The sequence below is a fragment of the Trichogramma pretiosum genome, unplaced genomic scaffold (genome assembly GCF_000599845.2).
Source record: "Trichogramma pretiosum strain Unisexual culture from Peru unplaced genomic scaffold, Tpre_2.0 scaffold13, whole genome shotgun sequence".
NCBI classification, from domain to species: domain Eukaryota; kingdom Metazoa; phylum Arthropoda; class Insecta; order Hymenoptera; family Trichogrammatidae; genus Trichogramma; species Trichogramma pretiosum.
In genome coordinates this window covers 2,159,821-2,186,707 of record NW_019641606.1, presented here as the reverse complement: position 1 = coordinate 2,186,707, position 26,887 = coordinate 2,159,821, and the positions used below count along the sequence as shown (strand labels likewise).

Below are 26,887 nucleotides of genomic sequence, written 5' to 3'. Positions count from 1 at the left end.
ATTGACGAATACACGTGTAAGTTAGTTTTGAATAGTACGTTTAATTGCGTCCATCGAAACAATAATATGGTATTTATCGTTTTATAAAATAATATATTACATATATCAGGCAAAGCTTATAATCTTTCTATGTATTAGAATGTAACAGTTTGTTGCTCGATCGCAACGTTAAATAATTCATATACAATTATGATACAATATCGTGTTACGTAAGATTTGATAATTGCTCAAAATAAATTATTAATCGTAGGCTAAAGTACATCGTTGAATTATCAAGCTGGAACACTTATGACTCATTATATTTTAGCTGGATTAATTTTTTTCTCTTCAATTTATACAAGTTATAGTAGTAGGTACTTTACGCGCAATGCGCGGCGATCATTTTTCAAATAAAATACAAAAAAAATTCTCACTTTCGCAACATGCATTTCTAATTCACTTCGTAGCGTACGTGTACGACCACATGCATTTATAATAATAATAATAATAATAATAATAATAATTAAAAGAATAATCGTATAAATTATCGATCGACGATACGATATCACAGTGACGGGCGTGGGTTCATTTATATATATTATACAAGTCGTCGATTATTTAAGCTTACACCGTACACGCCCATATAATATTCATTTAACTAGGCAATTAATAATCCTTAATATTAAAAAATTCTCTTATTCGTGTATAAAATCATATACACACGCTGTATAGGCGGCATTTGATACCGGCAAAAATTTTACATAATGTACAATCACATGGGAAACAGTCTGTCCGAAAAGTTACATATACGTACAATATTAACTTCACTGGCACTATATGGGGAAATCTCGTCGGAGTATAAATTCGGGTTCTCGCCGATCGTATATAATATTAGTCTAACGCGAGGCGACCACTGCTACCACCACTACGATCTCACGGTCATCGGCTCGGATTCATACTGATCGGGTTTCGTCGGTAACGGCCTATTGACCATTTTCATCGTGGTGCCGGCTGGTCTGCCGCCGCTGGATAACTGCCTCGAGTCCGGCAGCTCGGAGTACAGGTGTAACGTCACGTCCGACGGATCGGCGTACTCGCTCAGCAGCGAGTTCGGCCTTCGGCCGTTGACTTTTTTCGGTCCCGCGAAAGTGTCGCCCAGGGCCTTGAAGAAGCTCATGGGTCGCCTGCCGTCCGTGGTCTTGGGCGTGCTCGTCGTGTTGTTTTCCTGCGAGCTGTGCAGCGATCGGCTCTCGTCCGCCTCGATGCCGTAGACTAGGCCGCCGTTGGACTCGGTGCTGAGGTCGTTGATTACATCAGGCGGCAGTGGCAGGGGTGCTCGGCCGGCCAGCGAGGCCAGCATCGGCTCGGACAGTCTGCTGGTGCTGGGCACCGTGTCGTCGCCGGGTAATTCGGCGTACAGGTGATTCTGATCGGCCATCTGCCGGTCTTGAGGCTCGCAATAGTCGGCTAGTTCCGGCTTGGCCGATCGAGCCACGCTCGGCGTGATCAGTTTGTCGAGGGATGGGACTTTGGTGCCCACGGTGACGGATGGCTGTCGCCCGGCGAAGGACGCGTCTCTCCTTATCTGCCTCGACGTGTTGTTGTGATACGACTCGCCGTTCTCCGCGTTGGTTTTATTGTTATTATTGTTGTTGCAACTCTCCTCGACCTTGATCAAGTCGTAGAGATGCTCGATCATGCCCTTGGCTTGGGCGTAGTTTTGCGGATCGTTGAGCTGCTCCTTGAGCTCCCTGAGATACTCCTCGGTCAATTCCTCCGGCAAGGTTTGAGTCGCTTTGCTCTCCTGGTAAGAATAGCTGTGGCTGGATTCGGCGGCGGCCTCGAGGTCGACCTCCGGATCCTCGTGCGAGGTCATGTCGAGTATCCGAGTCTCTGGCTGCAGACCGGTGTACTCGTGGACGCTCAGACGAGACACGGAGGTCGCCGCGGTCATTCCGCTGGTCGGCTCGAACCACGTGTTGGGATTCAGCGGGCCCGAGCTCAACTTGGGACAGACGCCGCGCCTGCGCATGTACAGCGCGACGAAGACAAAGATCATGAGGACGAGGGAGAACACGGCGACGATGCAGGCGACGATGATGATGCGCTTCTCGCGCTCGAGCTGCTCCGGGTCGCTCATCTCCACGTCGAAGAAGCCCTTGCGCTTGGGATACTGGTGGGGCCCGATGCTGGGCGGACTCGCCGCGGCCGAGCTCGCGTGCGTGTTGACGGGCTCCTCGTTGCACTTGATGTTGTCGCTGGGCGTGCAGATGGTCTGCGTGTAATTCCTCATGCCGAGATAGCTGTCGGGCAGATCGTAGCAGTTGCTGAGGAACTTGTCGACGGTGCAGTAGCTCGAGTCCATGATCCAGGTGACGGAGGCGTTGCTGCCCACCCGCTCCCTCACCCAGGACTCGATGTTGCAGTAGCAGCTGCGATTGAAGCGATTGCTGCCGACGCGCGCCACGCTGACGGTCTGCGCAATGCCGACGAACGAGAGCGAGTTGGGCTCGGCCTCGCCGATGTAATTGCCCGAGAAGGAGAACTCGAGGCTCGAGGCTTTGGCCACGTCGAACACGGCGTGGATCGAGTCCGCGGCGATGCGATAGAAGCTGTTGTTGTCGATGTAGATGCGATTCCATTGGTGGAAGACGATCGAGCCGTAGCGCAGGTCGCAGAACTTGGTGTAGCTCAGCGTGGCCGTCGCCACCGTCATCACGATGGCGTTTTTCTCCATGTTTTGGATTCTGCGTTAAATGAAAGCGAGCGCATGATTTAATATGAGTAAGATGTGTCGACGGTGAATTACAATAATTAATACTCACTCGGAGTGGTCAATGAGCAGAGCGTTGGCTCCAGCCTGGAAAGCTTCGTTTCTCACGATGTCTATCTTGACGTCGACGAATTCCAAGCTCCCAATGAGCGTTCGGTCGCTGAAGGCCCCCGACTCGATCTCGTAGATCGACGAGTTGCTCACGGTCACCTTCATGATGTTCATGGCGCAGAAGGCGTCCTTGCGAATCGAGTAAGATATCCTCACGTTGTCCATGCGGATCTCTGCCAGAGTCGAAGGGAACACCGCGGTGGGTAGCTCTTGGATGTTCGAGATGCCTTGGAACATAATCTGCGCGAGGGACGAGAGGGAATTTGGTTAAATTGCGAAAAGTAAAGATTTCGAGTGGCAATTATTAAATGTATAAATCAATTACCTTGGTCGTTGGTCCATCCTCGGCGAGCTGGGCAGCCTCGAATTTGAACGCGTTGCTGGACAGGCGCAGATTCTGCACGTCCCTCACGCCGATCTCTTTCAACCAGGAGAAGGCGTTGGGCTTGATGTCCACCAGTCTGTATCTCTCTATGTCGATCGTCAGCGGACTTCGGGCGTTCTTGAACGCCTGACTGTCGATGGTCAGATCGCACTCCTTGCAGCCGCTGAGCTGCAGTCGAGCGTCCACCGAGCTCAGATTGTGAAAGGCCTGCTTCTCGATGTGCAGAGATTTGATGTCGGCGAGGTGGACGCGGGTGAGCTTGGCGCTGTTGACGAACGCGTTGGCTCGTATCTTGAAGTCGTAGAGATTCGAGATCTCGAGCTCGGCCGTGTTCTCGGGTATCGAGCCTGGTCCGATGGCGTAGTTCTGTAACGTAAATGCACGAAGTTCATGAAGGTTCAAGTTTGTGTATGTGAGCACGTTCGTGCGGGTTTATAGTACTTTGAAAATAATAATGGACTCGCGGGGGAAGATTATGGTTATTCGAGAAATCAGAAGATACAACTCGAGCGCGTGTGTGTTTATTTTTCTTTCTTAAAATAGCCACGTGCTCGTACTAAGTTACCATGTTAAAACAACGACTACATCAATCAGTTATGATGTGTAACAATTCAATTACACGAGTATCTAATCTAAAATACGAGTTTTTCTATTAATATATTTTTATTGAACTCGAGACTGAAATCAGGCAGTGCATGATAAAACGTAAACTTTAAGTATAGGTAGATATAGAACAATAAAGCGAACATCTGCTTGCCCTACAGGTAAAAGAGTTCATTGAGACTACAAAAAGATAATACTCTTTTGCGCAAAGTCGCGCGAGCGCTTCCGAGTTTTTGTTTGCGCTGTTCAGACAATGGTATGGCAATACGACGTTGACTTTGGGAAAAAATTTACCAAATAACTCGAGCTTCCAGAGACTCTTTTGGAAGTAAAAATATAAACACACAATCCGGTGCGTGTTTCTCTTGGGCGCGCCAAGGGTAACATAATTTTCACTTCGTAGAATTCCGAAATTTTATCTATTTCTCAAACTAATCGACGATCGAACTTGTTGCAGTTTCGTTTCTTTTTTTTTTTTTTTTTTTTTGAAGGGTACGTACACATCGCGGTGAAATACGAGAGATAGCGCGCCCGCGCGAGTGTGAATATAAATGTTTTCAATCGTGTGTGTTTGTAATACGACGCGCGCAAGCTCATGAATGAAAAACAGATGGTGCGCCGCGATCTTTTAGGGGATAATCTCTTTATCATTGCTTTCGATGTTGCTCAATAAAATCCAATCTTTCGGTAGTTGTTCCAAGGAGATAAGAATCGCTATTTCGAAAAATAAACGATGCACGTATTTTCACATCTCGGTCATCCTAAAATTAACATTCGAGCGGAAAATCGTGTAAATGTCAGGCGAGGTCGTTATTGTCTTTTCAAAAAATATCCGGTCTACTGCTGCTACTACTGCTAGTAGCGCCCCAGAGCGATAATATCCGAAACGATATTTTTAAGTTGTGCATATCGATTCTTCACAGCCCACGACAGCAGCGATATTATTAAAGGCACTTGCATTACGTATTATAATATGGAGTGCGCAATATCTCAAGTTTCTCGTGCGCGCCGCACGTGCGTACGCTCGTACTTTATATTATGAATGCCGAGACACATTGCATGGCGTATAATGCACTTATTACGCACTCGCAATTTGCGATCGGTATCGCTCTTATGCACATATATATACAGGATTATAAAGCAATATCGTCGTGACATATGGACGAGGGAATGGCGAGTGCGCGAGCGAATGCATACTGTGCAATTTTTTAATTGCTCGATGCCGCGCGCGAACAAAGCGTGTACGTACACATGGCTCGGAACCAGGCCAAACAACGACGACGCGTACGGAGCATATTTTTTTTGTCGCTGCTTCGCTGCTACTTAAGTGTAAAAACACCTGTTTAACGTCGAGCTACGACGAAAAAAAAAACAGAAGAAAGAGCGTTATCGCGATCACGAGATAAGTCGTGTGGTGTGTGCAATAAAAAGTGTGTACAGCGGTCTTGGGCGTCGTAGATGAATCGATTATAATAAAACAGCAACGTGATTCGGTAGATATAATTATACCTATGGACTCTGCGCGCGGTAAAATGACGATGTAAAATCTGAAAAGTGCATTACATGCACGTGTAAGACAGGCTGAGGAGTTTTTTTTTCGAAGTTGTTTATAAACAGGAGAACAACAGGTGAGAAACCGGCTCGTCGCACTGCATACGCGCGAAGATTAGGATCGCGGACACGAAGCACAACGTATAGTAAGCCAAGGTTATCCTATATAAAGAGTGACTCAGGTTCGGAGTCTCTCTCGCTCTCTGCAATATTACAAATGCGTTCCCATTTTATCTCTCTCGTCTCTGCTCTATGAGCTGCTTACAGTGTAGTGTCTCGTGTGTGCATGCGTGCTGTCTTTGGTGCCGCTTCCGGTGTGGCATATAGACACACATAACACACGGCGGCACCGGCACCATCGCGCGTGTATCGAGGAGTTTTATTTATAGACTCGCGCGGAGTCTGAGAAAGACGACGACGACGAAGAAGAAGAAGGTGCAGCCGCCGTCAGTGATACGATGCACTTGCGAAGCTTCTGTGAGAAAAAAAGTAACGTTCACTCGAGCGCGTGCGATCTGTGTGATGCGAGATTTTCAATGGCTCGGGCAAGAGACTAATTCGTTGCAAACTGTATGCATAGGAAACTATGCGTTTATAAACTAGCGAGTTGTTGAAAAAATAACGATAACCATTAACCAGACGCGCGCGCCGTGATTCTTATGTATCAACCAAACCCGCGGAATTTCTCATCTCTCCGGCATATACGTACGTAATGTAACGTGTTTCGCGCGCATAGCACTGCGGCGGTTAAAACGTAAACATTCGGGATGAAATTCTAGCGCGAGTCTGGAAGTTAGAAATTTAAACAAACAATTGACGTCCGCAGACTTTGCCCGCGTCTGGCCGATTTGTATTATATATACACCATAAACGTATAGAACTCGACGAGAGAGAGAGAGAGAGATAGATCGGAGCAAATGGCTCGGCCTCCTCTTCTCTCCGTATAGTTTACGTTCCCGCGCAACGAACCGCACGAATTTACATAAAAGGGAGTATACGCACACACGAAAGATGATATAACATTTAGGAGGAGGAGGAGGAGTCGGTGGAGCCAAGGTGAAGGAGTAGCGCAGTTTGCGCATACATAAAGCTCTCCGCAGCGCATATATACAAAATGTGATATCATCATCGCGCGGTGAGAAATGAAATTCGTAGATTGAGTGAGAGAGAGATTCAAGACCGTCCGAAGCTATAGTACGCGTGTATACACACGAATCGAATTTCGATAAGTTTCGATCTCTCACAACGGCGCGTATACACGTGCAAATATTTGAGAGAGCGTGAACTTTTTTGCCCCGCATAGAATCGAGATGATCGCAAGCCAAATCGCTCGGGTCGTTTGTGGCCTCGGATATATATTGTTTTGTTATATCCTCGTCCGCGCGCACCGCATGAAATAGCAATCAGCGAAGAAGGGCTGTGCAGCGCACTATCCATTAGCGGACCCGGGAACAACCATTATGTGAACTCTCGCTCGGTCCGTCCATCCGTCCGTGTGAGCGTGCATAAAAACAAACACACGAGAGCCGATCGGCTTCACCTGCCTGTATATTATATATATATTAAAACACACAACATCGTATCTCGATGTACGATATTTCTCGCGCGTCGGAAACACGCGTGTGTGCCGGCAGACGATCGTTATTAACGCTCCAAGGCGAACGAGTTTGAAAAAATCAAGCGCAAATGTAAAGAGAAAAAAATGATCTTCACTTATAGCTCCTAGGTATATTTTCTGTTTCTTGCATACAGTTGTTGTTATATGCAAATACACGAGAGACGAGAAATGCCAACGATAGAAGTGCGTTCCTCGAGAAATGATAAACTTCCGTCTCTCGTGCGTGCACGTATACACTGTGTATAAAAAGTTCGAGGCACAAATTTGCCGGCTGCACGTCGGCTGCGCGATCGTCGTGAGAGAGAGAGAGAGAGAGAGAGAGTCGAGAGAAAGAAAGAAAGATGCAGCTGCGCAGATAATTTCTTTTTGAGAGTGCTCTTACTCTCTCTCTCTCTCTCTCTCTCTCTCTCTCTCTCTGCCTCTCGCTTGTGTATAGCCTCTGGTATTATGCAATTTTGTCGAACGCATCGATCGCGTTGCAAGAGAGAGAGAGAGCTGTCTCGGACGTACGCTCTAATAAACCGTGGCTATATAAATGCTCTTTGATACTTCAATCGCGCGCACACATGTGAATTATATGTATATAACGCGTATACAAACGAACCCTCGATGCACTACTTGTGATTTCGCCGGTACAGCTTTGGCTTATTAAGCTCTCCTCGACTTTGCAAGATTTCGTGCTGATCTCTCAAGAAGATATTATATATGCGAAACTCGGTACATATAACTCCTTGTGCGCTCTATAATGTGAACAGGATAATCTTTTCTCGCATCCTCTTATACAGGAGAGATAGACCGTCGCTTTACTTTGGATTACTCGATCTCAGAGTAGCTCAACGAGAGTACAGAGTATTACACACTGAAAAAAGTTACCGATCCTTCCTTTCATTTCGCTCCGAAGCCTACACCTGATATGAATTATCGCTGGCAATTTATACGCGTTCCGAGCTCGATAATAACAGTCGTGTTAAAATGACAATAATCGACTAAACACGCACGCACACTGACATTATACGATGTAATTAAAGTAATATTGCCTCTGCGCGACAGTGGCTAAAGCAGGAGAGCTTCTTCTTCTTCTTCCATATAAACTTTTTAACGATCTCGGCGTGAGTCTCGAGAGCAGCAGCAGCAGCAGCAGCAGCAGCAGCAGCGAACGATTGCTCGCAGTTCTCACGCGTTTCGTCTTGTTCTTATTCTTAGATCTCGTGTTATACATATAACGCGCGCACATATATATATACAGAGAAGGGCAGGTTTCGACTCGGAGCAGCTGCAGCTGCTCTTGCTCTCTCACTCACGATCCGAGCTCCGAAGCGATCGCGAATTAATTCCGGCTGTTCTTGCTGGTACTGCTGCAGTTCAGCTTGGCTGCGAGCCATATCGCCTCTGGATACACGCGGAGAGAACTTCGACGGCAGATCCACGACGAGTGAATTTATCCAGCCTGCGCGCGTGCATATTCTGCAACAACTGCACTACTCTCATGGTGTGGATGGTGTACGAGAAATGGAACTCCGTGCATAGTTGGATGCTCGCGCGCGCGTACATAACTAGGCAAGACAACGCGCAAAACTGCGAATCTGTTTCGCGCGACGAACGCGCGCGAATTTGGCCCGCGGTTACGCGCAAATGTCGCGCGCGGAAAATGTGTGACATACGTATAATATGACGAGTACGCGCGTGAGACAAGTTTTAACGATGTCGATTTATAGGCCACGAGGAGAACTGGCAACAAAGACGATGTGTGTACGAGATCGATCCCATTTACAAAAACGGATTCGATGAAAGGCGTTCCCTGAAATCGGCGACAAGCGAATATAAATGACCCGCACGCCTTATAATACGTAACTTATACCGGTCTATAAAACACGGGCACATTTTGGCACGCATAAGGATATAGGTGTACTCGATCCGGGTGATGAATCAGGTTATATACAAAAATGAATTCAGTATTGAGATGTTATTATCACCGTTTAGTACGAATCAAAGCGTTTGAAATCAAACATCTGTTTTGCATTTTTGCATTCCTGCATGAGTTTAAACAACGACTCGTTAGAAAACGCGTAGCCAAGTTATACAGCCAAAGATATTTAGGTCAATCGAAGAGTTTATATATAACACACACTCTCCCACATACACAGATACAAACGGGGTTTGTACGTGCGCTACAACAATTTGCACAAAGCCGTCGATTCGAACGCATCGGGCCGACGAACAATCGAAGCATTCACCACGAGTTGTCTCTGCTTGGCCGTGCCGTGTGTGTGTACCGCGTATCGCAAAGTTTGAGTCTCGATTATTTCCGACTCTATCCGTATGTGTGTGTGTACTCGTTCGTGCACTCTAGGAAGTTAACTCCGGCGTGCAAATAAGTTAACGCGCGTAACAATAATCGATGGAAAATCCGACACAATACATCGATGAACCGCTGCTGCGAGTTTGGCGCCGAACCCGAGAGAAAGAGAGAGAGAGAAAGAAATTTTTCGACACAATGAATACGGGAACGGACAAATAGAGCCCGAAACAGGCTCGTTCCTGTTCGTGGGTGGTGTGTATTCTTTACATGCACAGAGCAGAGAGAGAAATGCGTATGGGGTGTGTATAGTAGAATATATTTCTCTAAATATAATAATCGATTTCTCCGTGCCGAATTCTGGCTTTCTTCGTTCCGCGCGATATATTTATGTACCTGCAGGTTTTTTCATCTCTTGAAATTACCGGTGACTCTTTTATTATTTCGAAAGCTTAGCTAGAGGTACCTTTTTACTTGAAATAATAATGACTTTTTTCTACAAACGGAAGTTAAAGAGGATGAACAAACACGCGCTTCGCAGGGCGACGACGACGACGACGACGACGATATTCCGCGCTCGTTTGTAATATGATTTTTTCTCGAATATCGACCGCCTTTATCGAACACCAATATCGCATTCGCCGCTGCTCCTTTTTTTCTTCGAGATATAGAAGCGCGACTATACCGTACATCGCCGTTTGCCACTTTACTTTTTTTCATTATCTATGATAATGATTGAGCAACTCGCTGTGTGTCGCGAGCATCAGATTTCAAATATTTTTCTATTGGTTATTATGCCAACTATCGGTTTACTTTACACTGACTGATCGCGGGCGCGTCCTCGTTTTTACTTTGAATGAAAAAAAAACCTAATATTTGACTTTGACGTGTGCATTAGCATAGTAGATATATAGTTTGCTTATAACAAAAAAAATGACTCACGTATAACTACACGCACCTAATACCATACCGCAGAAATTAAATATTCCTCCGACGAAGATTACAATTTTACGTGCTATATTCTCGTCTCGCGAGTCGGTGTCAGGGAGCTTCCTCTCCCGCGTCCAGTATGCGAAGGCGAACGAAGAGAGATGGAGAAAAATATCGAGTAACATAGCTTGCGGTCGGTGCATTGTATAATTTTCATCATATTGTACACAACGCGATGCAACGAGCGATGCGCACCTCGCGAATATCAGAAATTGAAATTGATAGCGTAGGAGTGCGTGAATATTATTCTTTTTATTTTTGTTCCGCGTCTTCTTTTTTTTTACCCCCGCGTGATCTTACAATGTTTGTGTTTCGATGCAACAGGTGCACACGTGTTGCTGTTGTTGCACTCGTTATATATACGCGCGCGCATATGAATATCGATGTAACGCGATATATTTCGGGCTTGTCATTTACGTAAGTTTCCCTCGCGCGTTCTAGTACAAGTTCATTTCGGAATTATTCGTGCATGCAGCAGAGAGATATCATCGTGCGATACGCGCGCGCGGCCATAAGTATTGAAATACATACATTCACGTACACATACGCTGGATATATATATATCGTCGACGATCCGCAACAACATACGTGTTATATTGATTTACCGGTGAGTCAGATTTTCAAGTGCATCGGACGCGCCCGAAGATGGGTTAATATCGGCGTGTATATAGTATTCGGTTGGACCGAAAATGACTTCTGCGTGGACTTCGTATAGGTGGATCGTTTGAAATGTCATAACGCGGTACTCAAACAAATGACACACTGGCTTTCCATCTGGTCATAGCATAGCGCGCCGCGCGCCCGCAATATGTGAACAGCTTTCTAATATGCCTCAAATATCTGTTCAAATATTATTCTAATAACCGCGGCACGGGCCACAAGTGATCATCGTCGTCCTTTACAATATTTTTCTTTTCTCTCGATTGGGGAAAATCGTTACGGTACTGTGTTATGGATGTACGCGTACATCCCTTCTTGGAACACTCGAGCCGAACGCGTGCTAGAGCAGAATTTTTTTTCCACCGGAGTCAATATTATGTACGATGATCAAAAAGAAAACGAGCGGTGGCGGTGGCGGTGCGCCGATCTATTGCAGTCAGCAACAAGAGAGTTCGTTGTAAAGCTGCTGCTGCTGCTACGGAGCAGCTCTTACGGAAGTCGGAACTTCGGAGACCTATAGGCACGCCGGCTGTATGCACATTAACCCGAGAGAGGGGTTCGTCGACCCGCAAAACGAGTAACGACTTGATTGAATTCTTCGCTCTGCTCTCGCTCGCTCCGAGACGCTATTTACCATTGTGCTCGCATTCGCATTTCTACACTCTTGCGGGTTTATTTTTAAATCGAAGCATATCAGACGTGCATCGAGCCAGAGAGAGAGAGATGAAATTTGGGTTATTCGCGCGTCGAGCAGCAGCTAACGTCGAACGGCGCGTGTTTTCGCTCGAACGTACCGTGTTAAAACTCGCGGCTAATTTGTTAATCGTTTAATTGAGCGGATCTTCTCGTGAAATCATCGCTCGAGTGAAAAAAACTAGAGACAGAGAGAATACTGGGAATCCAAAAAGATGACTCTGTGGAGCTCGGTAAAGAAAACGGCACGGATGGAAGAACTTCTTGGGTCTGGAATTGAATCAGTATATCTTTCCTTTTATGACTTTTTTTCGTCGATCTTCGCGATGGAATTTGTGGGAACGGGCGTTTTCTCCATTGCTTTTAATTGCGATGCCCCGGCTCGATTACTACAGTTGCGGCCGGGGGTAGTTTTTTCGATAAAAAATATCTGGCTCGTAATCGAAGTTTCTTGAAATGTATCCGCACCAAAGCCAAGTTTAAAATTGAAATGGATAACCGAATGGGTCTCAAAAGTGTGTCAACATATCGTGAATTCAAACTGCTACAATAGTATCTCGCCAAAAAAGAATTTCGCAGTGGTGGTGTATGACCGAACCGCTCGAATTTCTTTTTATCCTCCACTCTATAGATAACTACGCAATCTCGCGCGTATACAAGCTAGTTGTCAACATAACGAGATATCTTTGACGGATATAGAGGAGAAAAAAAGAAGAGAGAGAGTGACACTAATGCTCCGCGCGATGCGTGAGGAGGACGACGACGATATGCAGTGTTGTGCGTGATATAATCATAATAATTACATATATCCATCCGAAGGTCTCGGCGCAGCTAAATACTAGACCAATATTTGCATGGGATCTATACGTAAGGCAAAAAAATCACATCATCGGCGCGATCGCAATAAACTTCTCAATAACGGGTGTGACTGTAATACACGCATAGATTTATAACATAATACCACCGTGTTGCATTGCGAAATTATCATAAATTAGTTATATAGCGAGTCGTTCGTTTGTGTGCAGCAGCATATGCCGCGCACATTATATACTCGAGGAAACAATCGGCGAAGAGCAAACCTCCTCCTCCTCCATGTCTTGACCTTTTCAGAAGCCGCGTTGGGCGGTACTTCATCAAGGTTATTTACTTTTGTAAGTACACGCACACGTACACGCACGCACAGTATATGTGACGAACGAGTGAGTCGCACTCGAGAAAGAGCTCCCTCGAAAAAAAAAAACCGTGAGAATACGATTAATGAGCCTCGCGCGCGCGCGTTCATGTTTTTGTTACCTGTATGTACGCGTAGTTATACACTTGTCAAGCAAGCGGCGTATATTAAACCCGTGCCGCGCGCGCATGGCTATTGTGTATATGAAAACCAAAGCTCGTGTTATTGTGTAAGTATTATTTTATGAACGATTTGAAAGAGCGACCTGCGATGGTAAATATGCGGATACACGACAAACGAGCTCTCCTCGGCTGCAATTTCGTCCGGTCGATTATGCGTACTGAAGATTTTTCTCGTAATTATTCACGCGCTCGAGTTCTGCTGCTGTTGCTGGGTCCCGCACGAACTTGCGACACATCCTTTTTCTATAATTCTTCTTTGCCATTATATTATATATTTGAGTCGATTGCATGTCGTTTCAAAGCAAAGAGAGAGAGAGAGAGAAACAGAGGGAAAAAAACGAGGTGAAAGAGATGCAGTAGCGCTAATTCCATACTGTGCGATGCTGCAAAGAGATGAGAAAAAAAAAAGAGAGAGAGTTGCGCAGCTGCAGCTCGATTGTCTTCGTTATTATTATAGCGATCGTTTTTTTCTCGATTCTTTTTTAAATTTGTTTCGAGCTTCGAATTGCAAAGGAAGAAAAAATAAGATTATTCCTCGGTGTGATGAGCCGATAAACAACAGGTATGCGCGCGTTAAAATTGCATTGAATTAATCATCGCGATTTTAGCGACGCAAACACATATATGTTCACCGAGAAAGGGGTATCCAAACCTGAAAATCCAGGCGTTTTGAACGAAAGATGAGAACCTGCCTAACATAATACGTTTTTACGACGCGTCGCAAATTTCGTATCAGCGTAAACTTTATGGCGCAATGACACAAAAGCTTTCAAGCTTTATCCGCTATTATAGTTTTAGTGCTCGCAGGGTATCCAGGTTTAAAAGACAGAGGGACAGAGAGAGCTGATAAATGGCAAGTCGAAATTATCTTCTTTCAAGAGAGATGATGAAAAATCGTCGATTGAACAAACCACACTGAGGAATTTTTCCTCAACTGCACGCGACGACCATTGACACGCACATTTTTTTGCGCATCTTCGAATACAGTTGCACATCTTGACACGCAGAGTGCGTACGTAAGAGATCGGCTCATGCAAAATTTTTCAAGTATCCGGTACAATGGTACGATGCTCGCAATACGCGCCGAGTGTCAATGGCACCGCTCGCAATGCCTCGATCGCATTGCAACACATATAACGCGCAGTGGAATCGCTTGCCATGTTCATCGTATACAGTCCGGACAGAGTTCGCCAGCACAGGCAGGATGTCGCTCGTACAATATCTAACGCCCCCGAATAAATTCTTTTTATAATGTCGTCACCGATGCTGCGCTTCGTCGTGTACGTATATATAGATAAAAGCTCGCTTCAAGCACTCGAGTTCTCTCTCTGTTGCATCGTCTCAATCGTCTGCGAGAGAGACAAACTAAAATGCATTACATACGTTTTTATGGCTCGCAAATTTACGTAACGAAGTGCCAAGCGATTGAGATCTCTCACTCGCGATTCGGCGAACGCGAAAAATCACCGTAAAAAAAGTGTATCAAAATCGTGCAGCAGTATGACAAGGGCATTGACCATTTTCATATAATGTACAACACTGCGCGGCCCGTCATCGTGATTCACGCCACAGGGCGTTTTCGCCTAATAACGTTGTCACGCTTCTTCCATCCCGTGCGCGCGCGCGTCTACGTATTTAATATCGGGCTGCGTCAGCGAAAAATTATAAATATTCCATCTTACACATGGTCGGGAAGAAGAAGAAGAAGAAGCAGCGGATCGTCAACGAGAAAAGCTCGGTTGCTGCTACCCGTATGTCGCTATACATACGAGGCAAGTCTAATAGAGGCACAATAGCAGCAGTTCAGGCTGACGCGTAAGAGTAGGAACGTTTTGAAAGGCGCGATGAAAGTGCCGAGTATAGTAGCAGGCGCTGTGATCCCTCTGACTCCTTCTAGGGGTCCTGTTTAACACAATGGCCGGATTTTCGAAGGAATAAAGTCAAGAGTGGGACTGTGTAGTATATACGTGCGCAAAGCGCCACACCGAGCCGAAACCGTTTCAACCGAAATAGAAATATTTGCAAGCCGGTCTCGGTATTGGCTCGTGATTAACGAAGATTTTTGACGCGCTGTAAAAACAATGGCCCACGTACTCGGCACGTAATTTCCATTCTTTAAACGTGGCGGCTGCGGCGGCGTTGACATTTATTTTTGGCCGATACGAGTAGTTCGGAAAGTACGAGTGTATGCCGGTGCCAACTATGTCGTCATCCGGTATGTGCGCCGTGCGAGCGTATACAACTCGGGTCTCGTTACGCAGTTTTGCAGAGTACGTATCGGTACGTATGTTCTATATCTAACTCGTATAGGCAATACGTTCGAGAGCCCCAGGAATTCCTCAATGAAAACGACAGTTACGTGCGCTTTCGCTGTTATAGCTACTGCCGAGGCAGTCACACATATATATGCATATGCATATGTGTGTGTTCGGTGCATAGCAATTCGTGCGAGCAAAATCGTTCGACGTGCGCGCGATTATTATTGTTTTGCTATAGCCGCCCCAAGCGCGTAAATTTTTAGTATCTCGTTTATGCGGATAGTCGATCGAGCTTTTGATCGTGCGTTGCTCCCCCCGCGCGCGCGCGCGCAGTGCAAAGTTCGAAAGGAATTTATGCGAAAAACGATTGAAAAATATATAAAAAGCTCCTCGCGGTGGTGGTGCGCGTAGCCGCAAAGGCAGCAGCTCGCATGCAGCAGCGTTAGCGGAGAATGTGCGTCTGGTTTCTGGCTAAACGTAAACCACGCTCGCTATACTCGGCCAGACAGACAGTATATATGTAGTAGGTACCACGTGTGCTCGCTCATGCTTCACCGACGCCGCCGCCGCCGCCGCCACGCCGGAAACGAGAAAAATGCTAAATTCATATCTTGTCTGTGTGCTAGTTAGTAGTGGGCACACTGTGTATGTATTACTGTGTATAGGCACATGAGCGCAGCGCAAGTGGAGAAAGATTTTTCAAGGGACTGTTACGTATAATGTTGTGATCAGGGGGCACTATAGCAGGCAGGCCCTAGTATAGTTTCGAGGCCCTGCGCTGCTTCTCAGAAGAAGCTACAATACAAGCCAATATTTGTGTGCGCCGACTTTTATAGTAGAAGTCATATGGAAGTAATCGTCGACTATATAATGTGTACACAGGAGAGAGATAGTTTTTGGGGCTGGTGCGCCTTCTTGTTTACTTAAACGTACGTGAGAATTTTCTCGTGTGCTCGGTAAGATTGCGCGTAAAAAGAATCGTGTAATTGCTCGCGAAGACGATAATTCGTCACGACAGTGTTCGGAGCTACGGTGCGAGAGGAAATTCGATACTTATTGCTCATTGCTGCGCGAGCGTATCATCGAAAACCTTCGGACGATGATATTATTATGAATTATTGATTCTCATTGTTTTTAACGAGACGTAGCATTATACATATTTTTATGTATTTACGATCGATGCAAAAATGCGCGCGCCGTAAACAAGTTCTCGCGATTGGTCGTCGTCGTGTAATACGTATAAATAATATGTAAACCAAGGATTTTCATTCTCGCTCGCTCGTCGACTGCGGCGCGCGAATTAAAAATCATTTATTCTCCGCTGCCATATTGAGTGTGGGTATGTGTGACGCGTATTGGAACACACTCGTCGATATATATAAATTTAAACGTTCGCGCAGGCAGTGTCACAGCGGTAACGATTTAAGTGAAATCAACAGCCAATGGAATTACAAGCGCGCACATGCTCGAGTGCACGTGGCAACGACTTATACACACTCGATATTCTCGATATGTGCTAGGAAGTGCGACGTGCTGATTTTTTTTTTTTTTTTTTTTTTTTTTTTTTTTTTTTTTTTTTTTTTTTTTTTTTTTTTTTTTTTTTTTTTTTTTTTTTTTTTTTTTTTTTTTTTTTTTTTTTTTTTTTTTTTTTTTTTTTTTTTTTTTTTTTTTTTTTTTTTTTTTTTTTTTTTTTTTTTTTTTTTTTTTTTTTTTTTTTTTTTTTTTTTTTTTTTTTTTTTTTTTTTTTTTTTTTTTTTTTTTTTTTTTTTTTTTTTTTTTTTTTTTTTTTTTTTTTTTTTTTTTTTTTTTTTTTTTTTTTTTTTTTTTTTTTTTTGACGCGTGATAATATACGAATTCGTAATCATAAAGAGAAAAAAGAACGAAGATCGTATTACAAATCTCTGTCGAGGATGCTCGCTCTCGAAACGTGAAAGGTTTTATTCGTAGGAAAAGTATATAATGCAAGAACTCACCGGTTAATCTCCCCCTCGCGATCTCTTGCGAGAAAACCATCTTTTTTTTCTTTACTCGAGAGAGCGAGAGCCGGAGAGGAAAATGATTTCTCGGAGCTGTTAATGTAACGGAAAACAGCATCGGGCGAGGTGCATACAAGCGGAAATCTTTTGCGCGCACGGCGAAGAGTTGACGCTTTCGAGATAGGAGGTGTTGGATATTTAGGCTCGCATTATTTGCCTTTATCGTGCCCAGGAATCTGGCAATTGACTATGACCTACACTTCGAGCCCTTTTGCTCTCTTTTGCCTTCGTTTTCCTCCATTCGCCTAAATACACCGTGTGTACTTAGTAAAATACCTTTTGTGAGTCTCGTCTCTCTTTATTCGGCCTTTCTCCATTGTGTACGAGGATTTGTAAGAGAGGCTGGGCCTCGTACACCATTCGCAATTCTGATTTATATCGGACTAAATGTAAGTGCACACAATCGTAGATCGTCAGTTCGCTCGAGTCTAGCAGTTTATAGCGCAGCAGTCCGCGTGTGTTTCTACATCTTTTCCTTATACGATGTGTAAATAAAAATAATCGTTTGATATAGCTTTATACAAAAAAATTGGCCGGGTACTACACTGCGTACATCGATTTACACTTATTTCTCGATATTTTCTAATCCTTACTCGAAAAAAATTTTTTTTTATTACCAGCAGGAAGTCGAGCGAAAAAAGCGGCATAAATATTATCTCTAAAAGTGCGCGACGACGATACCTAGAATCTCATCCGTACGTGTGACTCGCGCGCGTGTATAGCAGTACAGCTCACGTATACTCGTTTATCATACGCCCTCTACTCGAAGTTGAAAGAGAAAAATCTCCAAAGACACGATAGCAGCAGATATACGTCCCTTTTATCAGAATCAGCTATTTTCGGTGCTCTACTGGGGATTTAAACACGTGTCTGTATGTAAGTATCGACCGATTGATGTTACCGCGGGATGAATCGCAAAAATTAAATTGCCATCGTTGTGTACTTATATTTTTCATATGTACACGAGATCGGCTAGTTCGTACCGATCTTCTCTCAATTTGAAACAGTACGCGTGCGTCGGACGTAAACTTGTGCTGAACAATAGTAGTGATATCGATTAATTAGAGCTTTTAATACGAATGTAAATGCATCGTTATAGCCCGTACGAAAGCAGCCACGCGAGTGCAACGCAGCTACAGGCCAAACCGGCTGAATCATCATCGCATCGTGCCAAGTTTTATTCGCCGCGCGCCTATTACCGACTGCGCCTCGTTGCAATAATAACGTGCGCAGATTGAGAAACTTACGAGTAAGTAAGCTCGCAGCTACCACCACCACGTACGAGTCGAAATATTCAATCTATAAATCATAGAGGCAGACGCGAGTGTATATAACTCCGGGAGCTGGATCGCGCTAGTCGCGGATTGATGTCCGCTGCGCGAGCGAAGAAAAAAGAACACGTTGACCTCGAGCGAGCGATTCCTCGTGTGTCGTGTACGCATACCATCATCGACGTAATTTACACCTTATAGTACGCGCATGACATGGAGGCGCAGATCGGCTACAGTTGTAATAATAATATAACTCGCCAGCCGTATAGTGCACCGGCGAATTGACTTTCGTCGCGCGTTCGACCTTCCTCGATATATAGGTATATATTATCGTACAGAGACGTCAAAGGCAGAAGCGAGGCAAAAAAAAGCACAAAATAAAACCGATCGAGCTCGTGCGTGCACTTTAATATGCACGCGATTGACACACAGAACGCGGCTTTACACAAAAGCGTACGCATCGAGTGTTTTATTTTCACGCTCGTAAATATTTTTCAAAGAAACACGACTGAATTAGCAAAAGCCCCCGCTGGAGGTAAGTGGGATATTGCGCGCGATCATCGCGCGTCGATCGATTCAGCGTCAATCATAATTACGGATTATTACGAAAGTGCGCAAATGTAATAACGCGCGCCGGAGCGGATTTATAAGCCGATGGAGGTCGTTTTTCGCCTTACGGGTCGACGTTTCCGGATTTCGATCGTTCGTCGCCGTGTCAGTTCAAGATCACGAGATCGCGGGAAAAGCTCGTATTATACGAGGAAAGTCAAGATTGATTTGACAAATGTGCCGCGAGGCGTCGATATACATTTTCGCTGTCGTTGCACAATCTTACATATAGGTGCGGAGCGATCGAAAAGCAGGAAATTCCGATTAGTACACGGGCACTCGACGCGTATAACATACCCTCTCCGCGCGTATGTATATGTTGGAGAATTTTGGGGTGCGAAACGTCAGCTGTCGGCTGGTTTGTAGTGCCTCGTTGTGCAGACACACGCACATTTTTATATCAACCGATATATTCGAGAATTTTAGCACTTGGAATACGTTTAATACACGTACAAGCGATTGACCTTGCCACGAATTATGACGGATGATTTTCGGGCGCGTAGATTTAAAGTACACTAGTAATCATCGAGTCTCTAGCCGCATGTAGACAGACACATAGTAGCAATATTATACACACATACAATGGTCGCGCGGGGAGACCCTCTAATGGTTCTTTGTCTGCACATATTCGCATTGAATAATACGAGGCGTTGACTCGACGCCGAGAGCAGCTCAACGCGTTCGTATATTCCATTCGCGTACGTATGCACATTCATACATCGAGTTTTGAAAAATAAAAAAGAACAAAATAACAAAATAATAAAATGAGGAAGACTAAGAGGAATCGGTTCGAAGAAAGAAAAGCGATTGTCGTCAATATTTGTTTAATATCGCTCTCGCCGATGCCTCGATATACATTCGCTGCAAACGATAACGGATTACAATCTGAATCACACTCGAGCGAGCGCAGCTTTCTTTGTGTCACGTCGAGGAATGATATTAACGCTCTATATATGTACTTTGCTGCTACGCACATATATACACACGTTGTTGCACTTTTACCTTGAAATAATAGCCACGACGGCCGGCGGTCGGCCTAGGCGCATAATGAATCACACACTCGAATTCATTTGCGCGCGCAATAGATTGCATATTAAAGCGAGTACGTATCGGTCGCGCGACAATTTTCCAAATGTCACATAATACTTTTCAACTCTGTTTCCTCCTGTTATACCACTGCCTGCATGGGCTATTTGAGAAGTACGAGAAAAAATAAGCGCGTGCGTACCGCGCCGCACCGACAGTTCATTCCGTTGCGCGAAGCGTGACGCGCGATGACATGTATATAGCGTATAGTAGTATGTAGAGTTCGAGCCCGGCAATGAACCTGTTTTCTCTTTCTTTCCATTCACGCACACATACACATAACGCGACGCGATCGCGATGATCGTAATATATGGGAAAAAAGACCGCACCGTATAGCGGCCGGGGCCCGAGTGTTATTATACCCTCGTGGACTCCGATCCTCAATTGCGCGATGTACATGTACGTATCGGATGCATCGCGCGTAAAAAAGAGCAGTCGAGCGAATAGACAGGCTCGTGTGTGCAATCCTTGCGTAGGTGCACTGCGTTGTACACGCGAAAGAAACGCATTTCAAATTGTCATCGTCGCTGATGAGGTTTGAGGAAAAATCGTTCGCCTCCCGACACGCTTTTTCCTCTTCTTTTTGACAAGATAATCGCGCGCTCGTTGCGATTCGATGGGCGCGCGCGAACTCTTACGTGATTTTCCTGGCATTATGCAATATAAGCGTGCGCATGTGTACGTAAATGCACTCGAAGTACGTACTTGTCTGTACACGCGCCGTACGCGGTAAAAGTGAATTAGAGGCACTCTTATTAACGGGAAAGTCGACTATGCGCACGACCACGAATTTAATAATAATATATTTCAACCGGTACATATACTCTCTGCTTGAAAATCCAAAAGGCTAAAATGCGCGCGTGTAAATATGCTCGCATGCGACGCGGGAAAATAAAGTACCCTCGCTCGCTGCACCGTATAAAAGCGCGTATAATAAAAGTGCACGCGCGTCGCGTCGCGCGCACAGCTAGCCCAAAATTCACGTTGTATATGCGTATATGTATTTCATATACTCTTCGGACACTCGCATAATATACAGACACTACGCGCGCTTGATGCAGCTTTATATATGCTATATATATATACCCTGTACCACTACGACTTTACATATGAATATTTTACGGGCTATATTGTGTATATATGTTGGTGAGCACGCGCGGGAGTGGAGCGAACCCGTGTGTGATTCATATGAACTTTTTTTCGGCCTGTATAATACAGACACACACAGACGCGCATCCATCAGGACACATAATTCATTGTTGAAAGGATTAATGCTGACGATGATGAGCAGTAGCTCTGCTCGTGGGAACTATGTTGTGTGCGAGCTCGAGCATCGTATGCATAATCTGCGATATGTATTTTTCGAGTGGGCACGATCGCATGCAAAGTGCGAGTAATCAGCGATACGTATCAGGCGTGTCGTGTCTTTTTTTTTTCGGTGGCCAGATTTTTTTATTTATTTTTTTTTATTTTTATTTTTTCGTTTCACGCATCAATCGTCCCTGCATAGTAATGGCTGTATCTCGATATATATACAGGCGCGATATCACATACGTAATCAGTCGTGCAACCGAAAAATATTTTATCTGCGATTAATCGGTCACGATAAAATATAGGTACGCATCATTTTCAGCTCGACTCTCCTGACATTTCCTTGTGTAAATATCCTGATTTTGTCACGCACGTCGATACACACAAGATCAAGCGCAGCACTGTTTGCTCTCTCGCTCGGATTGATAAAATAAAAAATATTCTCACAGCGGTTATATTATGTGTGTGTGTGTGCTTCAAAAAGATTTTTACCCTGCGGCGGATAGCAGTAGTAGCAGTAGCGATGTGTGTAAAGAATTATTCGAGAGTTAAAAAAGTCTCTAGCATAAATATGTACGCGTACATGTAACCGCGTGTAAGCGATCCGCCGTCGAGCAAACGTACGAAATAATTCACTCGGCTAGAGCTTCCTTTGGCTACCTGCACACAGCTCCGAGCCCTTTCTTTCTTTCTTTCTTCCGTTGTACGTCTGTTCCTCGACGTTCGGAATCATCCCGTTCTCTTTCTCTTCGTTTCACTTACTTTTTTTACTTTATTTTCTTTCCCCGCGTGTCTTATAAGCGCGTCGTAAGCGTCTTATGTGTATTTTATATTTTTATTTTGCGTCAGTCGGCCTTTCGAAACTTAACTACGACGCGGTGCGCTGTCGCTTTCGATTTCGGAACGACGACGCACACATTCTAATCGACTGGGCATAATACGATCGTCCTGTTATTATTATACGCGCGCGCGAAAGAGTGTCTCGAGTTTACCGTTAAATTTTCGCTGAAAAAACGAAATAAAACGCATAATAATCCTCCCGGTTAAAGAGAATTCAAAAACAATGAAATCTGTGCACCTCCGTAAAATAAAATAATGTATGTGTACAAAATATTGTAACCCCACACCTCGCGACTCGTGACCTTCTTTTTTTACTCCTCCCGTAATGCTGTCAAGAGGCCCCGAGACACACAGCAGTAGACCCGCTATAAAATGCATATTTCTTTGCACTTCAGCTTATCTTTTACGTCATCTTTGCCACCGCGGCAATGGCGATTATCTTTCTTTGCCGGGATCACGTTCCCCGGCTTTCGACCATGCGCGCGCGCGTTTTCCATATATAATACGGAGCAGCCGATGCACACACAGAGTATGCAACGTGCTCGAAATTTCGGGGAAATTTTTCTCATATGTGGCCTATGTGTGATGTTTCAAGAGGCCAATCGTCTCTTCGCTTTTATTCTAGAGAGAGACGAGACAGTCAATACGTTATCAATGATCCGCATCGAGTTTTATCTGGAGTTATGCCCGGTTGCGTGTATATCCCTTATTGTATTCGATTCCTTATTATCGATTCGATGAAGAAACGTTAAGACGTCTCTTCCTTATCGCGACTCGCGAGTATGTATTATATTATATACGTCTTCGACATATTTAACTTTTGATTTAACTAACCGATAGCTCAATTCACGACTTTCTCGATCGCCTTTTTTCTCTAATTTATTGCTTTTCTATATCAGCATAGAAATGTAACCGACGAGTTTGAATGGTAAGCACACTTATCAATTCTTATGACGTTATTTACACAGCCTCTCTACTAACCTCGGCGTCTTCATCAATTTCTATTCTCTAATGGATTCCTCGCGTGTTTTTCTTTACGGTGGCGAGCCATAATTTTCACTCTTTTATCTTTTTATGTTCCGTATACTTCAATATGCGTGTGTTAACGCCAAGACGTATATAGAGAGAAACGTCGTTGAGTCGAGCCAAGAGAGAGAAAGAAAACGTATTTGTACCTCGTTGTGCATTCAAGACGATTCGCCACGCTTAAGTAATGATATTCCGTGTGGTAGGATTTAAATTGAATTACAAAGTCGTCGCGGCGTTGAGCCGGTGTTTTTCACGGACGATATTCTTACTTCACTACTTATATTTTGAAAAAAATTATACTCGAGCGCGTTTGATCCTATTTCGTAGAAAAAATTCTAAATTGAGTTTACCATACTACATCGAGGATATATTTTTTCTTACATTGTAAAAAAAATCCAAAACGATGATCGCGACGCGATATAATTAAATATTCTCATAATAGGTACGCTCAAGGATATATACGTACGTTGCGTCGTTAGACCATCCGTATTATTTTTAACTTTGTCATTACGCGCGTGCGATCATGATTTTTTTATCATTCAATCTGCAAATAAAATTGCGGCCTGCTCGTATTCACATAATAATGATTATCATCCTCGGGTAGCGCGAGAAATAAAATCGTACACACGTTTTTTACGTGCTCGACTCCATATATACGCCAGAGTTTAAATGCTGACTTTGTTGATCCATACCTTTCCGTTTAGTGTTTGACGGGTATCAGTCAATTTTACCGGAACTAAGCTAGCCCGCAGTAGTTCCGCGCGGAATTTCCAGTATTTTTAAACAAATCGCCGGGCTGGCTGTATACGACGGTTCTCCGAAAATATATCTACATCAGCTGTGGGTCGCGCGCGACGCACGCCATGTATATATACCAAACCGATGCCGAGAAAAAGAAGGGCACGTACATGCGAGCGGCGATTTTAGCGCGTCGTGCTCTGTGCAGTCAGTGTAGCACAGCTCGAGGCTGAAGCGAGAACGAGCGCGCGAAAATGCAACTCTCCCGCTGTGGGGAAGGTCAAAGCGGGGTAAAGGAAAGGGTACATAAACACAACGCAGAAGCAGAAATACACGCATGGGCGAAGTATGCGCGTGCTAATATATTATAACCAAAAAGGAAAAAGAGTCCGACTGCTGTGCGTTATATATTCGCACGCGAGAGATAGAGAGAGAGAAACAGAGACACGCACAGAATAAAGATCATTTCGAGGTTTAAGAAAGCACAAGAGAGCCGAGGCAGAGAGGGAGGAAGAAGAGAAATAAATACAAACACACGCTGGCCGAAGATGTACAGACTACGGCACAGGCTATAAGCGAGGTTGGTTTTCTCGTTATAAAGGCCGAGCGAGATGCGCCTCTCGCAATATTATTCGCGCGCGAGAGAGAGAGAGAGAGAGACGGGAGAGTCGCAGAAAATGCGAAAAAAGTCGTGGAAGGATATAACAGAGAAACCAGTTGGCAAATAGCTTACCAGTGATTTAATAGAATCGATGTTGTTCGACGAGATATGTATGCGCGCGCGAGTGGGTAAATAAATGCAACGAACGACTCCGACTCCGTTTTCTCGTGTACGTATGCGTTGAGCGATGCTTTTAACGTGTCTCTTTTTTTCTTCTTTTTAAATACATTAGAAATATTTACAAGACCGATTGTGTGTCGCTGCTCTGTCCCCGACAATGCGATCGATTGTTCGCAAATTTTTCGGAACGAAAACGGCAGAAAAATTACCCGTAATTGGTGTAATACGTATTATCGATTAAATGTCGATCTCTGCTCGGTATAGAGAACTTGGAATAACAAACGCGTGTATGTGTGTGTGTGTGTACATATGGTCGACTCGACTCGCGCTCGCACACGTCAAACTCGAATATACATATGAACTCTGAATGAACCTCGGTGTATGCTAAATTTAATTCAAGTAACTACATTATTGTCATGCTGTTACGAGCTGCTGCTGCTGCTGCTGCTCTTCTGCCTCTCCTTCTGCTGCAGTGATCTTCCAAGAGAGTGATTGGATTAATGCGGACTTCCGCTTTATTCGCCCATAAAAGAACTTTCAATGAAGAGCATCTTTAGACAACACTAGCAACAATTTTCTCCGCATCAACCTGAATTTTTTTTCTGCTTACTTGCGTTATCGTTATCATTGTTCGCGAATCATACACGGTCATTAATGGGAAAACCAAAATCTGATCCGTGTGCTCGTGTAGGCGCGCGCGGTCACGAAAAATTACTGATATCCAATAAAAAAATTACCTGATCGCCGAAGGTGCACTTGATGAAGATCAACTTTTGCGGATTGATGGTGCAGTCGCAGTCGCGCTTGGTGCAGATGCCCTGGGCGCGCATCCAAGTGACGCGTCGATCGGACGTCGTCGTCGTCGCGGCGGCGGCGGCGGCTACATCGGCTACCTGGCCGACGACGATCAGCAACAGCATCAGCGTCGCGCCGATCGACCAAGACAACGCCTTACGACTTTTGCACGTCATTTTTTCCTCTCGCTGCTGCTTTTTCCTTTCTCAAATTTTTGGTCGGCGATTTTTCTTTCTCGCTCTTTGCACACTATAACAACACGAACAACAACGAACGAGAACAGCGACAACGACACTCGATCGACATGCCTCTATTCGACGACGAGGTGTGTGTGTGTGTACGATGGAGAATCACAATAACGCACGAGTCGCGCACTGTGCAGCAGAGCACACTGTCAGCTACAGCCGAGCCGGTGTTGTCGTTATATCTTCATTTCGTAAATATGACGCGTGTGCGCGAAATATATTACGCGTTAAATTTTGTAATTACAATGCCAAAAGCAACACTTTCACTCTCGAACGAAGATGCGCCTGTCTAACGCGCCTCGTTTACGACCGATAACTTCACACAATGTATTATATACAACAACACAAGCTGCTAATAGAAAGGCAGTAGTAGTGGCAGCGGAGAACGAGCGGAGTGGCGAACGTGGCGATCGCTTTGGAGGCCGCATAGGCACTGCTCGACAGAGAGACACTCACTCTCTTTTCTCGATCGCTGCCGCTGCCCTGCTCTCTGTGTATATACGTGTGTCTGTGTGTGTTGCTGCTTCGACTCCGAGTTTTTCGCCCCTTCTTTATAAGAGCGAGCGAGAGAAAGATATAGACTCGTTATACACGGCAGTGTTATTATACGTCACACAGCTGCTTGTTGGGTTCTCGCTGCTGCTGCTGCTGCTCTCTTGTGCTTCCCCCTCCCTCCTTGCGGCTCCTGTCTGTCTCTCTCTCTCTCTCTCTCTCTCTCTCTCTTTGGTGTACAGGCCTTTTAAAACAGGCATTAGCTCACTCGGTTCGAGAGCCTCGCGTGCTATAATGTATATACCGCGTTCGACTGTGTATTTCTGTTTGTGTGCGCTTCGTACACACATATAAATACACGCGTAAATAGAGAAGAGACCTGGC

The 26,887-nt window shown here is 44.8% G+C and overlaps 2 protein-coding genes across 3 annotated transcripts in view; one reads left to right on the top strand and one right to left on the bottom strand.

Moving 5' to 3' along the window:
* LOC106652084 (E3 ubiquitin-protein ligase MYCBP2) overlaps positions 1–26,887 on the top strand; it is a 157,251-nt gene that overhangs the window by 114,902 nt on the left and 15,462 nt on the right. The window lies entirely within an intron of this gene.
* On the bottom strand, positions 22–26,612 carry LOC106652079. The gene is made up of 4 exons (XM_014370823.2): positions 25,709–26,612; positions 3,189–3,614; positions 2,805–3,103; positions 22–2,726 (listed from the first exon to the last, which is right to left on the bottom strand). Exons 1-4 carry the CDS (start codon positions 25,940–25,942, stop codon positions 905–907), a joined length of 2,781 nt encoding a protein of 926 aa, XP_014226309.1. The 5' UTR covers positions 25,943–26,612; the 3' UTR covers positions 22–904.